General features: G+C 44.4%; 1 protein-coding gene across 1 annotated transcript; it reads right to left on the bottom strand.

Moving 5' to 3' along the window:
* Positions 1-2,170: 2,170 nt before the first annotated feature.
* Positions 2,171-22,318, bottom strand: SPMIP3 (sperm microtubule inner protein 3). Its single transcript, XM_059414004.1, has 4 exons — positions 22,263-22,318; positions 16,706-16,801; positions 9,891-10,063; positions 2,171-2,387 (listed from the first exon to the last, which is right to left on the bottom strand). Exons 1-4 carry the CDS (start codon positions 22,316-22,318, stop codon positions 2,296-2,298), a joined length of 417 nt encoding a protein of 138 aa, XP_059269987.1. The 3' UTR covers positions 2,171-2,295.
* Positions 22,319-23,355: the final 1,037 nt, after the last annotated feature.

Below are 23,355 nucleotides of genomic sequence, written 5' to 3'. Positions count from 1 at the left end.
TGTGAGGTTGGGGGCAGGAATGGGGAGTGACTGCAAATGGGCACAAAGAATTTTTTAAGATTTTATTTGAGACAGAGAGAGAGAGAAAGCAAGATCACAAGCTCTGGGGAGGGGGCAGAACAACAAGCAGACTCCCCACTGAGCAGGGAGCCCAGTGGAGGGCTGGATCCCAGGACTCCAAGATCATGACCTGAGCCAAATTCAGACGACTGAGCCACCCAGGCGCTCCTGGCACAAATAATTTTTATGGGGTGATGGAAATGTTCTAAAATTGGATTATGGTGATGGTTGCACAGTTTTTTAAATTTACTAAATCACCACACTGTATTATTTTTTTTTTAAGCTTTTATTTATTTGGCAGGCAGAGAGGCAGGCAGAGAGAGAGAGAGAAAGGTGGAAGCAGGCTCCCTGCTGAGCAGAGCGCCCGATACGGGTTTCTATCACTGGACCTGGGATCATGACCTGATCTGAAAGCAGAGGCTTTAACCCACTGAGCCACCCAGGCACCCAACAATGGAAATTTAAAAACACACTTTCAACAAGTGGGTCAAGGAAGAAATCACAAGGGGCATCAGGAAGCACTTAAAGATGAATGACAAGGAAGGCCCAACAGTAAAACCATGGGATGTTGCAAGCATGGGCAGTTCAGTTCAAGAAACTGAAGACAGTTAAAGGTCTCACAGCGACAACCTAACTTTACACCTTAAGGTACTAAAAAAAGAAAGCAACCTAAACCCAAAACCAGTAAAAGGAAGGAAATAGTAAAGATGAGAGTGAAGAGAAACAAAATAGAGACTAGAAAACAACGGAGAATATCAGTGAAACTGAAAGTTGGTCATTTTAATTCTCTGTGTTTTCATGTGTGAGGCCACAGCATAAACCCCTGCATATGAGAAGATTCTGGTCCCTTGATGATTTTCTCTTATTTTTTCTGTTCTGTCTCTAGGATGCTTATTAGTCAGATGATGGACCCCCTAATTTATTGTTCTAGGTCTCTTATTTATTTTTATTTTTATTTTTAAAAAGATTATTGTGAGAGAGAGAGAGCGCGCACTTGAGTGGGGGTGGGGAACAGCAGTGGGGAGGGAGAAGAAGGGGGTCAGAATCTCAAGCAGACTTCCCTCTGGGTGTGGGCCCTGATGTGGAGCTTGATCTCATGATCTGAGCGGAAACCAAGAGTCAGACACTTAACAGACTGAGCCACCCAGGTGCCCCTCTGTGTCTCTTTTACAACAAAAATCTTCTTTGCCTTTCTATTCCATAAAGAGTTTTTCAGATTTTTCTTCCAGTGCTGTCAGATTTTTAATTTTAGCAATCATAGTTTTCATTTCCAAGAGCTTTGGAAAGATCGTTCATGTTAGTGGATGTCATTATTTTGAGGCATCCTTTGTCAGATGACAATGTTACTCTGTTAGCTTTGTTTAGGTTCCTTGGTGTTCCCTGAATTGTTTCCTCCGGCATCATTTCTTCTCTTTATTTTGGTCTTTGTCTTTCATGTTACGTTGTTTTTCCAACTCTCAGGTGATGGTTAGCTCTTCACATCTGAGACCATGGCAATGGAACACAACCAGAAATTGTGTTCCTGGGGGAAGTTTATCAACTGGTAGGCTTCATTTTGGGGTGTTGAGTGGGGAACCAACTTGTATGTTGGGGAGTTACTAAGGGCCAGAATGTAGGATTCTTTTCTTCAGGATCCTTCATTTCTTTAGAAAAGACCCTCTAGTTTTTTGCCGGAGGAATTGATGCCCAATTGTTCAGATAGGCTTATTCACTCTCTGTGTATAGACTTTAAATTAGTCCTTTTGTATTTTACCAGTCTCATAGGTCACTACATCCACAGCAACTTTAGGGTCTGTGGTGTTGGCAGTCTTCCTTCTTGGCTACATCCTCAAGATCTTTTACTTTTTTTTTCCAGCAGTGAGTGATGCAATTATTGAACGGATAATATTCTTACCTGGTCCCCCGTATAACTGCTGGATTATATGTAAGATGGTTTGTCAGCATCAGCAATGAGACTGCTGTTGGGGCTGATGTGCGAACAGATGGCAAGTTCTCTTAAACTTGACTCTTTATTCCCTGCCCTAGGTTGATCACCTAATTCTGAAAAGAATTTGCAACAGGTAAATATTTCAGGATAGTAGCCATCTGGATACACACTTAAGTCAAAAGTCGTTCTGGATACACACTTAAGTCAAAAGTTATTCGGTTATTATTTTAATCTAAAGGGGTCAACTAGGAACTCTGAATGTTGTTTTGACCAAATGCCATTGTTACGTTAATTTAAAAGGTTTTCTTTCAAAACAGCCTGTCTTCACAACAGTAGAACTCTGGCAGTGAATTTAGTGGTCTAGGATTCGATGAAATTGTGGCTAATTTCTGGTCCCAATCTGAAATTTAAAACAAATTAATGATTAGTTTTAAGACCATTCACTCCTAAATTTTAACATATGGTCAACAACAATTATGTGCAATAACAAAATAATTTGGTGGATTTAAGACAAATGAATATAATATGTAAGAGATGGGGAGAAAAGGACTTGAAACTCAAAAAACGATTATTTCTGTGTTTCGATCTCTGATCAATAGGGAGACCGTTGAATTAGGCCCAAATGTAAATAAAATTAAATCAGCCATATAAATTGGCATTTGACATCCTAATTTTAGACCCCCATACCCTTTAAACCCTACATTATTAACAGATCATTTTGTATGATGTATGTGTCAAACTTCGGTTATTACCATCCCTAAAGTCATACCCACTGGAGTTCCCTTGTACTTTATAACCTCTTATCTACAGTCACAGACAGTTCTGCTGTCCAAAGGTGAGCTTTCAAGGAGGGCTTGGGGTTAAATACGTCAACCATCTTGATGAACCAAAAAGCAAGAGCGTTTCAATGATACCAGCGTAACACAAATATATTATGTGTGGTGCTGTGCACTGTGTTCAGTGTTTTACTTAGGTTAATATCCACAGTAATCCTCACAGACCCGCCCACAGTTTCACCATCCAAGAAAGATGAATGAGCTTGGCCAAGTTTATAGGATTGTGAGGGGACCCAACCCAGGATTGTCTGGCCCTAAAGTCCCTGATCTTTTCCCTGCTCTTTTCCACTGGCCACAGAACGTCAATAGCACCGAAGACGCAGCAAACATTTATTGAAATTAAGAATAGATAACGTTTCATTGAACCCCGGAGTATGACCAGAAATGCCATCCCTGGAAGGATTTTTTAAAATCATATTTAGTAAAGTGTGTACCTGTCCGTAGTAAGTAACCATTTGACTTCCCGAGGCTTACTGTGGGGTTAACATAGCAACTCTGACCTTCTGGAGGGTTTCACTGTGTTTCAGGGAAATATATCTAAGTGGCTTAGGAGTGTGAGGAATCCCATTCACCAGCCTCAGTGATCCTTGGTCAGAGTTGCCGTGGAGCGGAATGACCCATTCATTTAACGAGGTAAATTCAACAGACTTTTGTGGGGATTCCTTCTGAACCTCCATGCCCACAGACAGTAGATGCTATCGAGCCTGAGAAATGCTATGCAAATTTGGGGTGGGGAATACTATGGAGAGGACGTGTGAAATGATCTTTGGGATTTCCTTACCATTTGATAAAGTGAAATTATTGTTCTTGTGGAATTGTGGGGGTGACATCTTTGGAAGTCATCATCGAAAAACAAAATGAATAATTAATTTAGAACTACAGAGAAAATTTAACCAACTTGCTGAATCCCATTTACTCCAGCTACTTTAATAATTTAATATCATTTAATATTTTCACTTTGAACAATTTAAGAGATTTTCAAGGATAACTTTGATTCTATGTGATTATTACTTTAGGCCTTGGTTTTAGAACTTAATTCCTATGTATGATACAATTCCATTGCCTTGGGTTTTTTGTTTTTGTTTTTTGGCATGTGCTGATTCTTTGATCAGTAATAATATAATGGCTAACTTTTTTTTTGAAGGGTTATAAATGTTACAGGCAGAATGCTAAAGTCTTTACATGGATATCTCAGTTCTCTTAGGTAGATACTATATTTATCCTTTCGCAGATGAGAGAATGGAAGTTCAGAGAATCTAAGGGTCACACTGCTATTGAGAACATACATTTTATTTTTGAAGAATGAGTTCTTTTAAGTATTTGGTGCCAGGATGAGGAATACAAGGACAATTTTTGTCTGAGGGGCCATCCTAATCCTCCCAAGCTCAAGTTCTCTGAGGACAAAGTCTTCATTTCTTACACTGTGTCTTGCCCATAGTCTGCGTTGCCTAAATGTTCTCTAAAGAACATTTTTTTACTGAAGAAGAACTTCTTGCGTAATAACTGTGATCTATCTTGATCTCAATTTAATCTGTTTCTCACCAATTCCCAAAAAAGAAATAAGAACTGACCATGAAATGCAAATCAGTCCTAAGCCCTGCCTTTAAAATCTGATCCCAAAGACTGGTCAGATGGTCAAGGGAAAAAAACCCACCACCTTGATACACAAATTACCATCCATCTTACTCTGTGAGGAGCCCTTCCCCCAAAAGACTCCTTCAAGAGTCAGCTTCCTGGTTCAAACCAATGCTTGACTGAGCCCCTGCTGTGTTTGCTCTCAGTGCTCAGATTTATGACCTCTCTCTCCTGGGTCTTGCCTGCCTGACTGTTGTTTACAAAACAATGGCCAACCAAGTATCTGGCAAATCCATCCAATTCTCCACTGTTCCCAGCTATCATCAGCCACAAACCACTGCTTCCTAAACTTGGCTGCATGGTGGGATTAATCTGGCAAGTTTTTTAAGGTATTGATGCCTAGGACCACCCTCTCCCAGCGGGAGATCCTGGTTTGAACGGTCTGGGTCTGTCCTGGGCATTGGGATTGCGAAAAGTGATGTCACTGAGGTCAAGAACATTTAGCCTAACCGTTGCCATGGCCTCCTGACTCACCATATTCGATCTCTGCCCCACCCGACTCCCCAGCCTGCCTCCTTTTCCTTCTCCACGGTTAGAGCAATCTTCTCAAAATGTGTTTTTAATCATGTCACCTCTGTCCTCCTTCCAGAGTTTTTGCTGGTTTCCCATTAATCTCAGCCCAGAGTTGTCACAGCTGAAAATGACCTGTAAACCCTCTCTTTGTTCGAGCCTCAGCCAGCTCCACCCTTCCTGACTTCAGTGCTTTCCTCTATTTCGTTGGTACTTTTTTTTAGTTCTTCAAATATGTCACGCCCGTACCACAGGGCTTTTGCACATGCCCTACTTGCGGGGAAGCTCTTCCCAGACTCCTTCCCTGGTGAACTTCTAGCTCATCATTTCCTCAGAGACTTGTTGTTGTCCCTTTCTGACTCGTTAAGTGCTCCTACGGCATCACATAAACTCTGCTTCCTAGCATGTATGGCAGGTGAAATTGTATGCTTCTTTCTCTCCTCGTTCTTCACTGAAGCCTCCTGAACATAGAGACTTTGTGTCTATTTTTGCTTGATGTGGTATTGCCAAAACCTTGCACAATGCCTGGCATCCAGTAGGCTCTCAAATTATTTACTGAAAGAACACAGATGAATGAATCAAAGTGCTCTCGACAGCAGATCTATCACCAAGCCCCACTGATGTCACCTCCAAAATATCTCTGGAATCATTCATTCTTTTTCGTCTTCCCCGCTGCTCCAAGCTGCCATCATCTCTGTTCTAAACTAGTAAACGGTTCCCTCACTGGCCTGCCTGCCCTGCCTCCTGTTCATCTCCAAACAGGGTCTTAGCAGCAGCCAGAGTGATCTTTTAAAAATACAAACGACAGGGCCCCCCTCTCTTGGAAACCCGTTCAGATCTTCCCTTTGGGCTTGGACTGGAACCCGGGCGTCTTACCACGCATACCCTCACTGACTACACACCAGCTCTGCTGTCTCCTTTCTGTTCCTCAAACACGTTGAGGCCTTTCCTGCTTTCAAGCTTTCACGCTTTCTGCTCCTTTAAATGCTCTTCATGTGACTCATTGCTATTTTCCAGGGCTCAGCTAAAACCGTATAGAGGTTTTTTTTTTCCCCCTGACAGCACTATTAAAAGTAATTTCCCTTAGCCGCACTTATCACCCTGCTTATTTCCCTTACAGCCCTACTATAGTCTATAATTTTTTTTTAAAGATTTTTATTTATTTATTTGACAGAGAGAGACACAGCTAGAGAAGGAACAAAGCAGAGGGACTGGGAGAAGAAGAAGCAGGCCCCTGCAAAGCAGGGAGTCCAATGCGGGGCTTGATCTCAGGACTCTGGGATCATGACCTGAGCCAAAGGCAGATGCTTGATGACTGAGCCACCCAGGCGCCCCCAGTCTATAATTTTTTAAAAAATGTCCTTGATTATGCTCTGTACCTCACCCCCCCCCCAAAGAATGTCAGCTCCTTGAGAGCAGGTATCTTGTCAACTCCCACCAGACATACAGTGTCTAGTTCATAATGGGTGCCAATGAGCGAATCATCTCACGGTTGCCGGCTTCCAAGATGGATCCCAGTAATTCTCACCCCCTGGCATCCGTGCCTTGTATCATCCCCTGGCACACTGCCTTAGGGTTGGCTGTGTGTGACTGGTAGGACACCTCAGAAGTGACAGTGTGTGACTTCTGAGCCTAGGTCATAAAAGGCATTGCAGTTTGGCCATTCTGGGGCAGAACCCATGGCACCCCTGTGGGGAGCCCTCTCGGAAAGGCACTGAGACCCCCATCACCAGCCAGCATATGAGTGACGGCCGTGTGAATGAGCCACCTTGGACATGGGTCCTCCGGCCCCAGTCAAGCCTTCAGATGATAGAGGGCTCACTGACATCTGGCTGACCCCTTGAAAGACCTGAGCCCGAACCGCCCAGCTAAAAGATAGATATCATCATCATTCATCTTCTAAGTCACTAGGCCTTGGAATGCTACGTTACTCCAGGAAAGATAACAAATGTGCACTCAATCTGTGGTTCAGTGACTGGAGCCATGAATATTTCAACATAAATTACCTCTTGAATGGGTTAGGCCTCAGACCTCCCCGGGGAGGGGACTGTTGGACCCTGTTCCTATCTTAAGTTTCCTGCCTGTGCCGTCCAGCGCCTCATTCCAGTTGTCTGTGGATGCCAACTTGACACTTCTGCCGAAAACGGTGCTTTCTATCAGAGGCACCGACAATTGTGCCAGACGTGGATAGCAATGAGCTTTAATTTCTCTCTTCTCTCTCATGAATTCTCTCTTAATACCACCTTTCCCACTCCAGATCCTACACCACGTGAGTCTTCTTCCCATTTCCCACGAAGCCTCCTCAGTTCAATTCAAGAGCAAGGGTTGGGAGTGCAACAAATCTGGATGACCTGAATGGACGACTTATCAGCTTGAGGAAGTTTCCTGAAGTCTCTAAGACTCAGTTTTCTCTTCTGCTACATGCAGTAAATAATAATACCTCTTTTCACGGTGTTAGGACTCACGGCAACCACGAGTGTGGACACATGTGTGTATACCCCTTAGCACAGTTCTTGGCACAGGACAGATACTTTAAATAGTAAAAATTTATCCTAAAATGCAGACATTGAATTTCCATTCTACACAGGCACAGGCAAGTTCAGAGGAGCTGAGTGTCTTGCTCAACACTGCAGAGCTAGAATGTGCAGGCCAGCGGCCCCCAAGGCCCGAGTCCTGCCCACGCTTCCACAGCTCCATCCTGCCTGACTGCCAACGTAGTCGTGCCTTCTCCAACCCATCGTGAGCAGGCCGACCCACCAACAGCCTCCGAGGCTGCCTGGGCTCTTCCTTGATGGGTCCCAATGAAACTTTCCAGACTCCCTTCTTAACTCCTCTTCAGTTCCAGCCATTCTGTCCTACTCTGCCAACTGCATGGGATCCCCCACTCCCTCCTCCTCCTGCCTGGTCCAGACAGGCCAGCGTCCTCGTGTCTGGCATGCCCCCCCCCCCCCCCCCCCCCCTCCACAAGGCTCACCCCTCTAGCTGCAGGGTCCCTGTCTGCAGTGTGCACCACTTCTCTGCCTCAGACCTCATCCAGTGGGGCCCAGCTGGGGTCCCCATGGCCTCATGTTCTAGACCCATCTTCCTACTCTGCTAGTTGCTTCTCAATCATTCAGTGATAGGCTGATGGTTTCTTCATCTTCCCGATCAGACTGGGAACTTCCCGTGGACTTGGACTTGTGTTTGCCTCCTCCCCCTGGCACCCAGCATGGTGCTAGGGACACAGGAGATGGTAAATATCAAACCCCTTTGCTAAACACTCACCTGGGGCTGTAGGTTTGGAAAGAATTAGGAATTGTCTAAAACAAGCACGGGAGAAAACCTTCTATGTCCGTCTAACTGGAGTCCCTCATAGCAGAGCTGTTGTAAAGAAGGTCCTGTTTACTATCGTTTTGGTAACTCAAGGCTCACCCAAACTCCCACGTGGCAGGGGAGACGATTTCCTACTCAGTCAGTCTTGGAAGGGCAAGCGCTGCTTAGCCAGTTTTGTGGGGACAGGATCCCCACTGACACCTCCTGACCGCCAATTCTTTCCAGCTGCTCAGTACCTGGAGGCTTCTGTTCCCCCACCCAGGCCTCACCCTTCAGCCCCTAACAGGCACCCCCACCCACTCCAACCTTCTTTAATAGCGCCCTCCCGGGGCCCCCCGGGGGATGCCCACTTGCACCATCCCTCACTCCCTCCTGGCACCTCCTTCCCTAAACGAGCTTATCTCAGCTACCAGCTCCCTCTCCTCTCCGCTCCCTTCTCAGCCTCCAATCCTCTCCCCTCCCAGACCCCAGCTCTTCACGGCTGGTAACCTCGTCAGCCAGATGCCTCCTGCCCATTTCCGCCCCATCCGGCTTCCTCTACTGCCCCTCTCCGTGGCTCCACTGTCTGGAGAATGCCTGGTTCCATCTGCTTCCCGTCTTCCTGGTTGCTGTGATTCCTGGTTCCCTTGGGACCTGAGCCCCATCTAGGCCTCTGCCCTTTACAGGGGAGAACAGAAGGAAGGGCCTATCCTTCTCACCCCCAGCCGCCAACCCCCCTGTCCTATGCATTTCCTTGTTCTTGTTCAAGCAAAAAGAAAGAAAATTATTAAATAAATAGCAATGCAAATGACTCTCAGCTGTGACAAAGGCAGTACTGCTTAAGGATCAAGCACAGAATTCTACATTTCAAATGGCTTTGGTCTGAATTCTGCTTCTCCCACCTACTGCGCTGTGATCTGAGGCTGCTTAATTAATTGCAAATCTGCAACTTGATCTCCTTTATTGTAAAATGGGGTAAGTAATAACACTTACCTTAAAAGCTCTTAGGGGAACAAAATATGTGTCTGCCACAGTGTAAGAGCCCCCAGAAATGGTGAGATTTGCTCATTTAGAAAGTCTGTCAATGCAGCAACTCCTCCCACTTGCTAAAATTCAAAGCATCAATGACAACAGGAATACAAGTAATGTCTACATCGGTGCCCACGTGTGTACCTCCAGGGTCACATGGTGTGGGGGCTTGGTTGTTCATATTCACACATGTTGCAACATAGACGGAAATTAGAATCTTTGAAATATGTCTTCAAATGTCAAATAATTGTCATAAAGCCATTTAAAATGGGAGCATAAGAAAGAAAAAAAATTTCCCTCAATAATACGTTTAGGCACAATAAGGAATCTGCTGAGGAAAAGGGGCTCAGTGAGATGTAGTCACACTTGAGTATGCTTCCTACCAAGAACATTTGTGCATTTTTATCCATGATTCCATAAGGAGCTAGAAAAAAGAGGAGAGGAGGAAGCAGCCTTGGTTCAGTCTCAAAATTCTTCCTGCACTAGGCACACATGAATGCTTTCCCCCAGTTTGACTGGTCCCTGATGGCAGCGAACCCACGAGAAAGGCTCATCTGAGGGGAGGTTGATCTCAGAGAGTAAGAGTGGTTGACCTGACTTACCGATCTTGTAAAATGGCAGAGAATAGTTTCTTTGGTAGGTGGTTTCTTTATACCATGGCTCAGCAGGCTTTGAATGTCTTCGGAAACAAATATATCGAATGAGAGTTTGTTGGTCTAGTTGAGGCTGAATCAGACTTTCTCTCTGGGGTGGGATTGTCAAGTCTATGAGAGGTCTAAATGAAAATAGAAAGAGCTTACTGACCACCCAGTAGAAGAAAAGCATTCCATGTTCTCATCAGCCGAGATCCATTCTCTGGAAATGGCCAGGAGGCTACCAAGATGCCATTGGCAAGACTCCATAGCTCCAGGGTCAGCCCAGCAGTTTTCAGTGGGTGGCTCGGGGATCCTGGTTCCCTGCTCCCCTGCTTTAATATCCCTCCTCCTGTCCAGTCACAGGTTACAGAAGGTGACCTGCATCAAAACTTCTGTAGGGTCTGCTCATGTGTGGCTACTTCCTATACTCCAGATCTCCCCAATACCCTTTCCCACTGTAATTTTTCAGTATAACTGAAATCAGTTATAACTTTCCTGTAGCTCCACTCAGATAACTACCCTCTAAAGGTAAAAATAAAGAAGAATCAGTGTGTAATGAGGGAATAGCTTCATGCAATTCTGGGAATACACATTCACTGGGCAACTTGTGGGAGAATACTTTGGTGATGAGTATTGATATCCCTAAAATGTGCATATACCTTGTCACAGCAATTCCAGAAAGTAGGAAAGTCAGCAAAGACTTAGCTCCTAGAATGCTCACCAACGTATTTTATGATCATAAAGGAATGGATACAATCTTCATGTGAAAAAAAGGGGGATTATTTAGAAAATGATATATATAAGAGTACCCTACCTACATTTTATTTATAAAATGAATATATATAAGAGTACCCTACCACCGCTAAAAGTGGTGCTATAGAATTATAAATTTTGAGACGGGAAAGAGTCTACAATACAGAGTTAGGTCTAAACATAGGTTTCAGTTGAATCGAACACTTTAAATGGATGAGTTGTATGGGATGTGAATGATCTCAAAACTATTATAAAGAACAAGGTTTCAATCAATAAAATATTATCAATCTGAATTCAATAATACATTAAAAGGATCATACACCATAATCAAGTGGGATTTATTCCTGGGCTGTAGGGATGGTTCAACATCTGTAAGTCAATCAACAAAATACGCCACATTAACAAATTGAAGGATAAAAACCATACAATCATCTCAATAGATGCAAAAAAAATTTTGACAAAATTCAACATCTATTTGTGATTTTTAAAAAACTGTCAACAATGTGGGTATCAAGGGAACATATTTCAGTGTAATGAGAGGCCGTATAGGACAAGCTCACAGCTAACATCATACTCAAAGGTTGAAAGTTGTAAGCTTTTCTTCTAAGATCAGAAATAAGACAAGGATGCTCACCCTCACCACTTTTATTCGACATAGTTTTGGAAGTCCCATCCAGAGCAATTGGGCAAGGAAAAGAAATAAAGGGTATCCCAATAGGAAAAAAAGAAGTAAACTGTCTCTATTTGCTAATAACATCATTGTATGTAGACTCCACAAAAAAACCTGTTAGAACTAATAAAGGAATTCAGTATGGACTCCTGGGTGGCTCAGTTGTTAAGCATCTGCTTTCAGCTCAGGTCATGATCCCAGGGCCCTGGGATCAAGCCCTGTGTTGGGCTCCCTGCTCAGTGGGAAGCCTGCTTCTCCTCCCATTCCCCCTGTTTGTATTCCCTCTCTCGCTGTGTCTCTCTCTGTCAAATAAATAAATAAAATCTCAAAAAATTAAAAAAAAATAAAGGAATTCAGTAAAGTTGCAGGTACAAAATCAATATACAAAAATTTATTGGATTTCTATGCACTAACAAGGAACTATCAGAGAAATTAAGGCAACAATCCCATTTACAATTGCATCAAAACAATAAAATACTTAGGAGTAAATTTAACCAGGTGAAAGAACTGTAATCTGAAAGCTGTAAGGCATTGATAAAAGAAATGGGAAAAAGCACAAATAGATGGGAAGATAGTCTGTGCTCATGAGTTAGAAGAATTAATATTGCTAAAGTGGTCATACTATCAAAGCAACCTACATTTTCAATGCAACCCCTATCAAAATTCCAGACATTTTTCATAGAACTAGAACAAAGAATCCTAAAATTTGACCCATAAAAGACCAAAATAGCCAAAGCAATCTTGAGAAAGAAGAACATAGAAGAGATATCATCCTTCCTGATTTCATATTATAAACTACAGTAATCAAAACAGTATACTATTGGAATAAAAATAGACACATAGATCAGCAGAACAGAACAGTGAACACAGACATAAACCCACATCGATGTAGTCAATTAATTTATGACAAGGGAACCAAAAGTATACATTGGGGAAAGGATAGGATAGTTTCTTCAATAAGTAGTGTTGGGAAACTGGAAAGCCACATGCAACAGATAAAACTATTTTATAACATACACAAAACTCAACTCAAAATAGGTTAAAGACATGAAGGTAAGACCTAAAACCATAAAACTCTTAGAAGAAAACATAGGGAGTAAATTCCTTAACATCAGTCTTGGCAAGGATTTTTTTTTTTGGATTTGACACCAAAAGGAAAGGCAACAAAAACAAAAATAAATGGGACTACATCAAATTTAAAAGCTTTTATTGCACAGTAAAGGAAGCAAAAAAAAAAAAGAAGGCAGCCTGCAGAATGGCAGAAAATATTTGCCCATCATAGATCTGATAAGGACTTAATATCCAAAATACCTCAGTAACTCCTTCAACTCAATAGCAAAAATACAGTATGATTAAAAAATGGGCAGAGAATCTGAATAGACATTGTTTTTCCAAAGAAGATGTACAGAGGGCAAACAGGTTCATGAAGAGGGCTCCAAGTCACTAATTGCCAGGGAAATGCAAATGGAAACCACGCTGAGCTATCATATCAGCTCACAGCCCTTAGAATGGCTGTTGTCAAAATGGCAAGAGATAAGAAGTGTTGGCAAAAAAAAAGAAAGAAAGAAAGAAAGAAAAAAGAAAAAAAGGAACCCTCGTGCACTGTTGGCAGGAATGCAGCCCTGTGGAAAGTATGTGGGTTCTCAAAACATGAAAAATAGAGCTATCATATGATCCAGTAATTCCACTTCTGGATGTTTATCAGAAAAAAAAAATGAAATTCCTATCTCAAACAGATAGCTGCACCCCCACGTTCATTGTGGTGTTATTGGCAAAGGCCAAGACACAGAAACCATCGAAGTGGTCATTGACGGATGAATGGGTGGAGATGGTGTGTATGCGTATAAAATGGAATACTCTTCAGCCACGAAAAGAAGGAAAACCTACCATTTGCTGCAACAGGGATGGACCTTGAGAACATTGTGCCAAGTGAAATGTCAAATAGAGAAAGACAAGTACTGTATGATCTCACTTAAATGTGGAATATAAAACAACAAATGCATCGAGAACAGAATGCTGGTTGCCAGAGGCAGAGCTGGGGGATGGGGAAAACAGGGAGAAGGAGGTCACAAGGGATAAACTTCCAGAAAGTTCTGGAAATATAATGTGCTGTATGGTGATTATAGTTAATCATACTGTATTGTGTATTTGGGAGGTGCTAAGACAATAGATCTTAAGAGTTTCATCATGAGTGAAAAGATTTACAGCTCTATGCGGTGACAGATATAAACAAAATTTATTGTAATAATCATTTCACAATATGTACATATATTAAATCATTATGTTGTACACCCTAAAAGAATACAATGTTATATGTCAACACTATCCCAATAAACTAGGGAAAAAAGGGTTTCAAGAGGTTAAAGCCTCTGCCTTCCGCCGAGGTCATAAATAAAATCTTTGAAAAAATACTATTCATTCCATTTTGTGTAGATCTGGAATAGTCTGCATGATTATCTCTGAGTGTGACACTATGGGTAATTTCAATTCTTTTTTTATTAATGTTTTCTGAATGTTATAATAAACATGTATATCTTTAAATTTTATTTTATTTTCCTTTTTTTTTTTTTTTTTTTTTTGAGTAATCTCTACTCCTAATGTGGGGCTTGAACTCAAGACCCAGAGACTGAGAGTCACACGCTCTACGGACTGAGCCAGCCAGGCACCCGAACATGGGTATTTTTGAACTATAAAATATATGAAATGAGCAGCTATAGGTGTGAAAAATATTAGATGTTGGGTGAGATTTAGGAACATCTAAACCCAATCATTTATTAGTAGGATGTAGCCTTACTTGATGGGATCACCATGATTAATCACATTTATTTATTTATTTATTTAATACAGATTTTTATTTATTTATTTGACAGACAGAGATCACAAGTAGGCAGAGAGGCAGGCAGAGAGAGAGAGAAGGAAGCAGGCTCCCTGCTGAGCAGAGAGCCCGATGTGGGGCTCCATCCCAGGACCCTGAGACCATGACCTGAGCCAAAGGCAGAGGCTTAACCCACTGTGCACCCCCAGGCGCCCCGATTAATCACATTTAAATGAGGGGATTGAAACTATATAATCATAATGTATTGTGATTCCATATTTGGGTTAAAAACTTGATTATAATGGGCCTTCTTCAATGAGTGGTTAGCAGAAATGGATAAGTTCTGTCCAAAGTTCAGGAAAAGCAACGGCTATGGTTTGGGTGCGATACTGGTTGGGGGTGGGGAGTGGGGGGTGGAGGAGTATCTGGTGTGTGGCTGGGGCTCCATGGTTCATCACCTTGGAGAAGCATCGAGAATTCCCGCCCACCTCTACTTGCTCTTATTTTATGCTTAACAGGCACTGGGTCCTGTAAAGTGGCTACCCTAAATGGTGGACAGGAACACTCCTTTCCCTACAGGGGCATGCCCCACAGCCCCGCAACGATCAAACATCAGTTGCCTGACCAACAGGTCAGTCCTTTGTGAAGTTGGGTTCTGTGTAACCATCCCGGATGTCTGGTCACTTCTGTGCCTGGCTTCGGAACCACATCCTGGTGATTGTCCCTAGATCTCTACCCCTGCTGGACTGGCAGCCCACTCTGCCTTCGCCTTGGGTGTTTCTATGGAACCAGAAGAGTCGCCATTTTCAAGTAATACATCAGTGTCCCGAAGATAAGACTTTCATTCAAAGGATCCGATTCTAATACTGGAAACACTAAGTTGGTAGGGGAATATATCTGGGGAAGGTAGGCCACCAGACGCCTATCAAGTTAAACTACGACCACAAAAACTGAAGATAGGACTTGTCCCAAGAACTGCATTATTTCCCGTTTTTGTTTGTTTGTTTGTTTTTGCTTTGTTTTGTTCTGGTGGAAGGAGTGGAAAGTGCTTAAGGGCTTGTCTTTTCCTTCTTCTTTTTTTTAAATTTTTTTTAAAAAGATTTTATTTATTTATTTGACAGACAGAGATCACAAGTAGGAAGAGAGGCAGGCAGAGAGAAAGAGAGGGAAGCAGACTCCCTGCTGAGCAGAGAGCCCAATGCAGGACTCGATCTCAGGACCCTGAGATCATGACCTGAGCCGAAGGCAGTGGCTTAATCCACTGAGCCACCCAGGCGCCCCGACTTTTCCTTCTTTTTAACTAGAAGCTTACTATAGTCATTGATTGGTATGTGCACTCAGTTTCCCCCTTGAGGCTCATCTTGGGCGGGCACTAGTCTCTTCAGAGTCTAGTAGAAGTAGAGTCAAGGTTTCCTCTGCCTGAGCCGTCCTATGGGGAGGACTGACATTCAGGTGCTGGGTGTTGGAGTTGGGGGTGTCGTCACAGCCCACAGAGTCCATGGGGAGAGTGCCCTGGTGGTGGGGCCGCCCTTGACAAGAGTTTAGTCTATTGTGGATCTAAATTAGAACACAAAGCCTTGAACTGAAAATCAGAAAACGTGCATAGTTCCCAGTACCAGCTTTCACACCAACCAACTGTACCTCGGGTACAAGACATGGCACTTCTCTGGGCTAAATCTTATTGACTTAATGGATCAGAATGACCTCTAACGCTACTTCTAGTTTGATCTTCTATTAAGTTAAGACTTTGTGCTGCTTAATAGATGGCATGGCTCCCTTTTCCTTACATGGAGGCTAATCTAAAGTTAACTATAGTAAAGGTGATAAAGAGAAGAAATTTGTAAAATATATTAGACAATGAACTCAAAATTAGAGCAATCATATTTCAAATGCTTGCTATGTTCTGGAATTTTACGCCAATTATTTTACCTAACAGATGAGGTAACGGACTCCAGAGGATTTAGAGAGAAGGTTGCTCATGATCAACCATTTCAAAATTTAACTCAAATTGTGGCTCCTAACTACTATGGTTTCTAGCCTCTCCAAACTAGAAAATAATATTGAAGTGACTGTTTTTTATTTTTTCCTTTTCTTCTTAAAAATCACATCTGGAAAGGCAGAAACCAGTTAGGCCAAATTCACAATTTTACTGAGAAGGAAACTGAGTCTCAGGAAGGGTAAGTTTTCTGAACAAGGTGAAACTCTGAACTCATGATGTTTCTTAAATTTCTTTGATGATTTCATAACATTCTATATTTATTGTTGATTATAAAAGTAACACATGTTCATTAGAGAAAATCTGGAAAATGGAGAAAAAGGTAAAAAATAAAATCAAATACTGCCCTCTTACCATTCAGAAAAAGCCATTGTTAACAGTTTGGTGTAGCTCCTTCCACATTTTTTGAATTCATTAAATAACAATTATTAGTATCTGTTCTTTTTACAATTATGACTACAATTTGTGACTCCCATTTTTTTTTCACTTATCCTTCTCGCTTTAGTGAAATTTTTGAGAACTAAGATTTGGTTGGGAAGGTGTCTTACCTGGGGTGTCTCTTCCTACTAGAATCAAAATGGACTCTTGCCAGCTGCCCGGGGTAATATCCTTGGACGTCCTTTCCCTGATGAGTGATGAATATACTAGTAGAGAAAGTAAGAGGGGGATTAAAAAAAAAATAAAAAAGAAGTTACTACCATTAGTTCTTTACAGAAGAATGTCACTTGTGGCCTGATAAAAAATTCCATGCCCTTTGCCCCTGGTTCCTGGCACGGAGCTCTTGGAACCCATGGAATTTCTTTCTTGACGGGAGTATCTTCTCTTACTCATTTTTCAGGATTTGGTTCTCAAGATTCATAAGGAAATATTCGTCTTGTCAGGTATTAGTTTCAAAATATGAGAAAAAGAAATAAGAAGCCATATAAAACCAGGGGGGCAAATGCTGATAATTGTTACAATGTGAAAATGGATAAATGGGTGTTCCTTATGCTGATTTTTTTTTCTACTTTGGGTAGATTTACACACTTTCACAAGTGTTTTGTTTTTTGTTTTTTGTTTTTTTTTAACTGTGATGATTAAGCGTATGATGCAAGAAATGAACAGGCACTAGAAAGGCTTAACGCATAGGGTGCTTTGGGCTGGAGGAGGAAGCCTAGCCCCGCTGGGGAGGGTTGGGTTTTGAGGAAGTTTTGAGGCACAAAGGAGGTAGGAAGTGTTTCTGGGCGTGAAGGTGAGACAGGGCGGATAGCTGAACCCCCAGAGCTGGGGGCAGAGGAGGTGAGACGAGGTGCGGTGAGGCGCAGTGAGGGTGAGGTGGTGCCCAGACCTCACCTTTTGAAGGACATCTTATTTTATAATCAATTACTTTTCCTCATAGATTATAGTCCCTGCATTATGTAGTTATTTAGAATTGCATGTAGTTGGATTATGTTATTTGCAGATTTTATTTCAGAAGAGCAGGAGGAACATTATAAGATATTTGTTAGAAATAAAGGGAGCATTGTGTCTTGAGAGGTTGAGAACCACTCTTGTAGGTGACATGGAATCTTGGTAGCATTTTTAAGAAGATGAAAGGCTTAGGACCATTTTTATTCTAGAAAGATCTTTTCCAGTGGCAGCGTGGACCACAAAGTGGTGGACCTTTGGACGAGAGGTATAGAGACTGGCCAAGAGGCAACCGTAGTCACGGACGTGGGACATGGAGAAACCCTGAGCTTTGTGGAGGGAAGTGGGGGTAGGCAAATAGGATGGAAAACAGATTCTAGGTGAGGCGAATTTTAGAACCCAAGACGTGGCCAGGGTTGGGATCCGTGTGGAGTGTGTGGGGGCCGGTGGAAACCTCGCTGTCTAGAAAGTATGAAAGGCAAGCACTGTGAACAGGGTGTGTCTGTCTGTCTTGGCAAACAGGACCTCAGGGAGCTCTGATTTTCAGAAAATCCCAGGCTGTCTGGGCCTGCCCTATGGCTGGGATGATGTGGCTGAGCCCCGAAGAGTACGTAACAGCAGGGATTTAGTCATACAGAGCAGGAGGAACTGGCACAATAACACGGAAAAAATGACATTTCTGAGCGCCTGGGAGTGGGACTTTCTTGGGCACCATCCCGTTTCTGAAGCGCTATCTTGGAGAGAAGACCCTAGGGCCATGTTATGGTTTGTTAAGAACCCAGCTGGGGTTCCAAAGTCACACTGGTTTCTCACAGTTGTTGTGCTGTTTCCAGTAGGCTGAGTCTTGACCATGGATTCTTCCCTAGCATGCATTTAACCAGTGCCTGTGTATACCGGTGAGTCACCTAAGCCCTGCTCTTTGAACGTAGTCTGCCAAAGCTGTTTTGAGAATGGAGAAGCCCTTCTTCTCCAGCACTGGGTAACAAGCCCTGCTCGCCATCCCTGGGGAATCTCTCTTGGTGGGTTTTGGCCCAGAAGTTGAGAAAGGAAGGGAAAGTGTGTGAGCGGGCGCTGGAGGGACGTAGGGTTGGGTGGAGAAGCTGAATGGTTTGGGGAATAAAGGGTGGCTTTTGCCTCCAACTCTTTGCGTAGACTTTCCAAGCACCCTGTGTGACTAACTTCAGCTCAAACAGGAGAAAGTTCCCTGGCAGGAGCTTAATGAGGGGCAATGCCCACCCTGGCCCCGCCGGCCCGTGTTCCCAGAGGCCTCACCATAGCTGGCCTCTTCTGAGAAGCTGGGGAGAGGACCTGGCTGAAGAGATGTGCCGGACTCTGCTTAGGCCCATCCGCTAACGTGGCTCTCAAGATTGCTGAACAAGTTGTAGGAAGGTCTTTCCTTCTCGTGTGGGAGCAGGAGTCCTGCTTTGTCTGATTCCCCCACACATTGTTCAGCAGTCTCTGACAGCTTGGCTCTTTCAGGTGACATGTTCTGTCTAGGCAAGAGCCAACCTGTCCCCTGGGTGGGTGCGTGTCGCCAGAGCAGAAATCTGGGCTTATCCATGGACAAAATTCAGTACCCACAGGAGAAGTCAAGAGTGTTCATCCCTCAAGAACCTGGCCCCAAGGCCCGAGGTGGCCCATGCTCCTAAGTGACTCTGCTGTCCTCTGTTATGTCTGTGTTGAGCCTCAGGCTTTAGGAAGGTGACCTCATCTAATTCCCAGTCACGTTGCCAGGTAAATATTACGAACACCCTGTTACAGAACAGGAGATTGAGGCTCAGAAAGGTCAAGTGGGCTCTCCAAATATCACCTGCCTGGTAAACGCCAGAGCCATGGATCAAACCCCATTCGCTGAACTCCATGGGGCATCCAGAGTCATCTCCGTGTACACAGGATGGCTTTTTTCCCAGAAGAGTTCAGTGTTATTTCTATAGGAACTCTGGGGTTCTCTCATGGGCAGACAGGAAGTAGAGGTCATGCACCACAGGAAGAGGAGAAAGAATAGTGTGGGCCTGAGAGCTGGACGTGGCCTTCCATTCAGTGAGACAATTTCCCATTGAAGGCCCTACTGTGGCCGCCATGGGCCAGGTGCTAGGGACACAGTGATGATAAATACTGTCTTCTACCCAAGAGATCACGATCTGGTAGGGAAACCACACTCAGGCACTAACTCATCACACACAATGAGTAAGCGCTGGGCCAGTCAGGAACAGGCTCAAGAGAATGAGTCACTTAGAGAGGACACGAGCAAGTCAGCATAGAGGATGGGACACCACCATGCCCGCTCTGCCATCTCCCAGACTCGTTACCCCCTCAAGGAAGAGGGGATCCTCAGGTTCCCTGTCAGTAAAGTGTGGGGCACCATCACCCCTTCGGAACGACTCCATGAGTCAACCAGATGACGTGAACATCCTTGGTGATCTGTGGTAGGTGCTGTCATGGCTCTGGGAAGGAACAGCTGCCTCTGGGTCTCCCAGACACCACTTCAGGTGGTGTTTCAAAAATCCATCTTATGTCTGACAGAAATTTGCCATCTTTTCTCTTCCACACTGCACTGTGCTTCCTCCACACGAAGCAATCGTTTTGGGAGCATCCTGTGCTTTGTAGACCAACCTGGCCCTCAGCCCTGCCTGGGTGGGGCCTGTCGCCTGGGGGTGACAGCAAGTCACATTTGCATCTGATACAGTTCTTAAGGGAGCTGTGTGAGCCCTTGAATATTTAATTTTATCAGGTGCCCCTGCCAGTGTGTGATTCCGTTTTCCCTCACGAGGAGCCAAGGTTTGGGCGTGGAGGGAGGGACCCGATGTTGTCTGAGAGGAAGGAGGAGGTCCGTGTCTTCCACAGGATCCTGCCAGTCAGCAGGGTGCCAAGCCACAAATCTGTGACAAGATACTCACTGATTCATGTTCATTCTTTTTTTTTTCAACAAATGCGCACGGAGGAACTACTGCTTGTGGCCGTCGGCTCTGCAGAGGTGACAGTGGTGGGCGGAGGGGGGCAAATGAGCCCACCCCAGGGACCTCCCTGGACATGCAGCCAAGTGCAGGGATCAAGAGCACAGATGTTGGGGCCAGACCTGTGGCTTCAAATCCTATCGCTAGGACTGGGACAGTCACTTAACTACTCCATGCCTCAGTTTCTCCTCTATACCTCACAGTCGTTGTGAAGATGAAATGAGCAAATATGTGCTGGGTGTGAGCCAGGCGGGCCTGTCGGGGGAACAAAGGAAAGACAGTAGGAGGGAGGAGCATGAAGCGGGGGCAGGGCCAGTTCATGGAGGGCCCGATAGGCCCCAGCAGAGTTTAGAGTTTATACCACATGCAGTGACTGCAATGCAGGGTTTCATGCAACTGAGGGCTTTGATCCAATTTACATTTCATGGAGCGCCCTCTGGAGGCCGGGAGGGAGGAGGACAGGAGTGGGCAGTTGGCTGTGGTGATGGGGAGAGGCAGCTGAGTGTGGGAGGTAACATTCCAGAGGTGCCACTGAGGAACCTCATGAAGGGTTGGACCCCGCTACGGTTGCAAAGGTCAATGGCGTCAAGTCCACGAGGACCAGCTGCACCGTGAGTATGGTGGGGAGACTGGGACCCCACTTGGGAACTGCCTAGTTCAAGCAGCCTGCCTCCTTGTGGGGTTCCAATGGATGAGCAAGAGAACAGAATCCAGCCGCCCTTAGGACTTCATGGACCCCCTGCCTCCTGCACTGCGTCCTACCCTAACCCTCAGGCTCCCCACAGGCTGGCTTAGGCCAGACCCAGTGACTCGGACTTGGATCCACAGAACTCCGGGTAGCAGCACCTGGGGGAGGTTTGTTTCCGTTTTGCCCAGGGGATGACCCACAGTTAAATACCCCGACAGTGGATAAGACGGGCCTCAAACACACTCAGAAAGACCAAGGGCTTGTGGGGAAGCAGAAACTGGGAAATATGGGAACCCATCCCTGTCTCCCTCCAGTTCTTCCTCATGTGGGTTGAGGGTAGTCTGCGGCTTCTCCGAAGAGGACTCACAGTATCTAGGAACAAAGCATCCTTTCGCTGCCCCTACTTCAGTCATTTCTGGAAGCAGAAGGACTTATCTTTGTTGACTAAACATTGTTAAAAATAACTAGATATGAAAACAAACGTGAGGCTTACTTGAAACCACGAAGCCAAAGAGGTTGACCCCAAAGTCACTTGCTATGGGAGAGTTCCTGTCTGAATTTCATAGCTTCTAACCCTTTGCAGACCCCACGGCCAGTGGTGAGGGAAGGCGAGGTTACGATCTACAGATTATTATCCGCAATCTCTTAGCAATGAATTTAGCACAGTAAAACACATCTAGGACTTGTTAGTCTTGGACCATCTATGAATCAGGGGAAAGCATAAAAATCCTACTTAGTTTCAATCTGTGCAACTGCGCCCCCCCCTCATATGGAAGAAGGATGAAGAAGTCTGATTCCAAGCAGAGTAAAGGGCTCCTCACTAAAATGTGGGCTTTCCAAGCAAAAACCAATATCTTTCCCTCTTTGGGGAGTTCAAAGTAGCCAGTTTGCTTGGATTTTACCATGAGTGTGGGATTTTTTTTTTTTTAACTTTCCCCAAACCCAAAGAAATGTCACTGGAACCTCTGGGAGCAGCTGTCTGTCAATCAGAGAGCAGCAGGTGAGCAAGTTGACCCCCCAGGTGTCCGACTGCCCCAGGGCAGCTCTGGATGGCATCTCTGTCTACAAGGACTTTACCTGGGTGGGATCACTGGGCGGCGGTCAATAAATTCTCGAAGCCGAATGGCAGCCATGATGGATGGGAATCTAAAAAATATTACAGAGTGAAGGTCAATATTGCAAATCCATACATACTACATACTATATATCATATTGTGTGAACACACTCTACACACCATCCATTTCCACGCAGGAGCTGTCTAGTGCCACCAAGTCTGTCTTGAAAGAAATAACAGTAAGAAAACTGAGGAGTGGATAGACTAACCATGGCTTTTGCAAAAAAAGGACAAAAAAAAAAAAAGTGGAAAGCGTAAGCCAATACATACAGATATACTTTTTTGAAAAAAAGATAGAAACTACTGGGGTAGGGTGGCTCAGATAGTTTAGGGTCCGACACTTGATTTTGTCTCAGGTCATGTTCTCAGGGTCACGAGACAGAGCCCCACATCAGGCTCCTCGCCCAGCAGGAAGTCTGCTTGTCTCCCTCTCCCTCTGCCCCTCCCCTTGCTCTCTCTCTAAAATAAGTAAATAAATCTTTAAAAAATGCAAAATAAAACCAGAAACCACTGAACTGGTTCTCACTCTGCTTAGGGTGCCTTCCTACTACATGAGCTTGCAGGCTCTGTGTTTCACACCCAGAATCCCTGGCACCTAGAGCTCTGGATAGGAATTAGACTCCTCCCACCCCACAGACTGGATTGAGACTCAGTAGGCAGAAACAAGACGGAGGCCACTGACTGTTGCTTGGAACTTTTCTACTGGCAGGCAAGGCTGGAAAGCTGTGGTATGGTGAGTTTCTCCAGCACTGGGTGTCAAGAGGCAAGTGCATTGAAGGCAGTAGCTGAACCCTGCTGTCCATCTTTGGGAGTGTGGAGCGGGCGCTGCAGTGGCAGTGGTGGTGGCTTTGGGAGGAGGTTCTGGAAGCAGCTTCCTGAGTAGGGCCCAGGTAGCTGCTCCCATGATGGGTCAGTTTTGTGGAGGCATTCTAGAAGCTTCCTGAAGGCCTTCCCCAGAGTTTGCTTCTCATTGTCCCTTCAATGATTTTGTAAGTGACTCACCCTCTTCATCAAACTTTTTGTTTCCCAGATGTGTTTCTAGGCTCAAATTCATA

This window comes from Mustela nigripes, chromosome 10 (assembly GCF_022355385.1).
Source record: "Mustela nigripes isolate SB6536 chromosome 10, MUSNIG.SB6536, whole genome shotgun sequence".
Classification (NCBI taxonomy): domain Eukaryota; kingdom Metazoa; phylum Chordata; class Mammalia; order Carnivora; family Mustelidae; genus Mustela; species Mustela nigripes.
This window is presented reverse-complemented; position numbering and strand designations above follow the sequence as displayed.

Coding starts and splice junctions, on each gene's coding strand:
- SPMIP3 (XM_059414004.1), bottom strand. CDS start 22,318: ATGGCTGCCATTCGGCTTCGAGAATTTATTGACCGCCGCCCAGTGATC. Junction 16,802..22,262: donor CGCCCAGTGATCCCACCCAG/GTAAAGTCCTTG, acceptor TTTCTCTACTAG/TATATTCATCACTCATCAGG. Junction 10,064..16,705: donor AGTAGGAAGAGACACCCCAG/GTAAGACACCTT, acceptor ATTTTCATTTAG/ACCTCTCATAGACTTGACAA.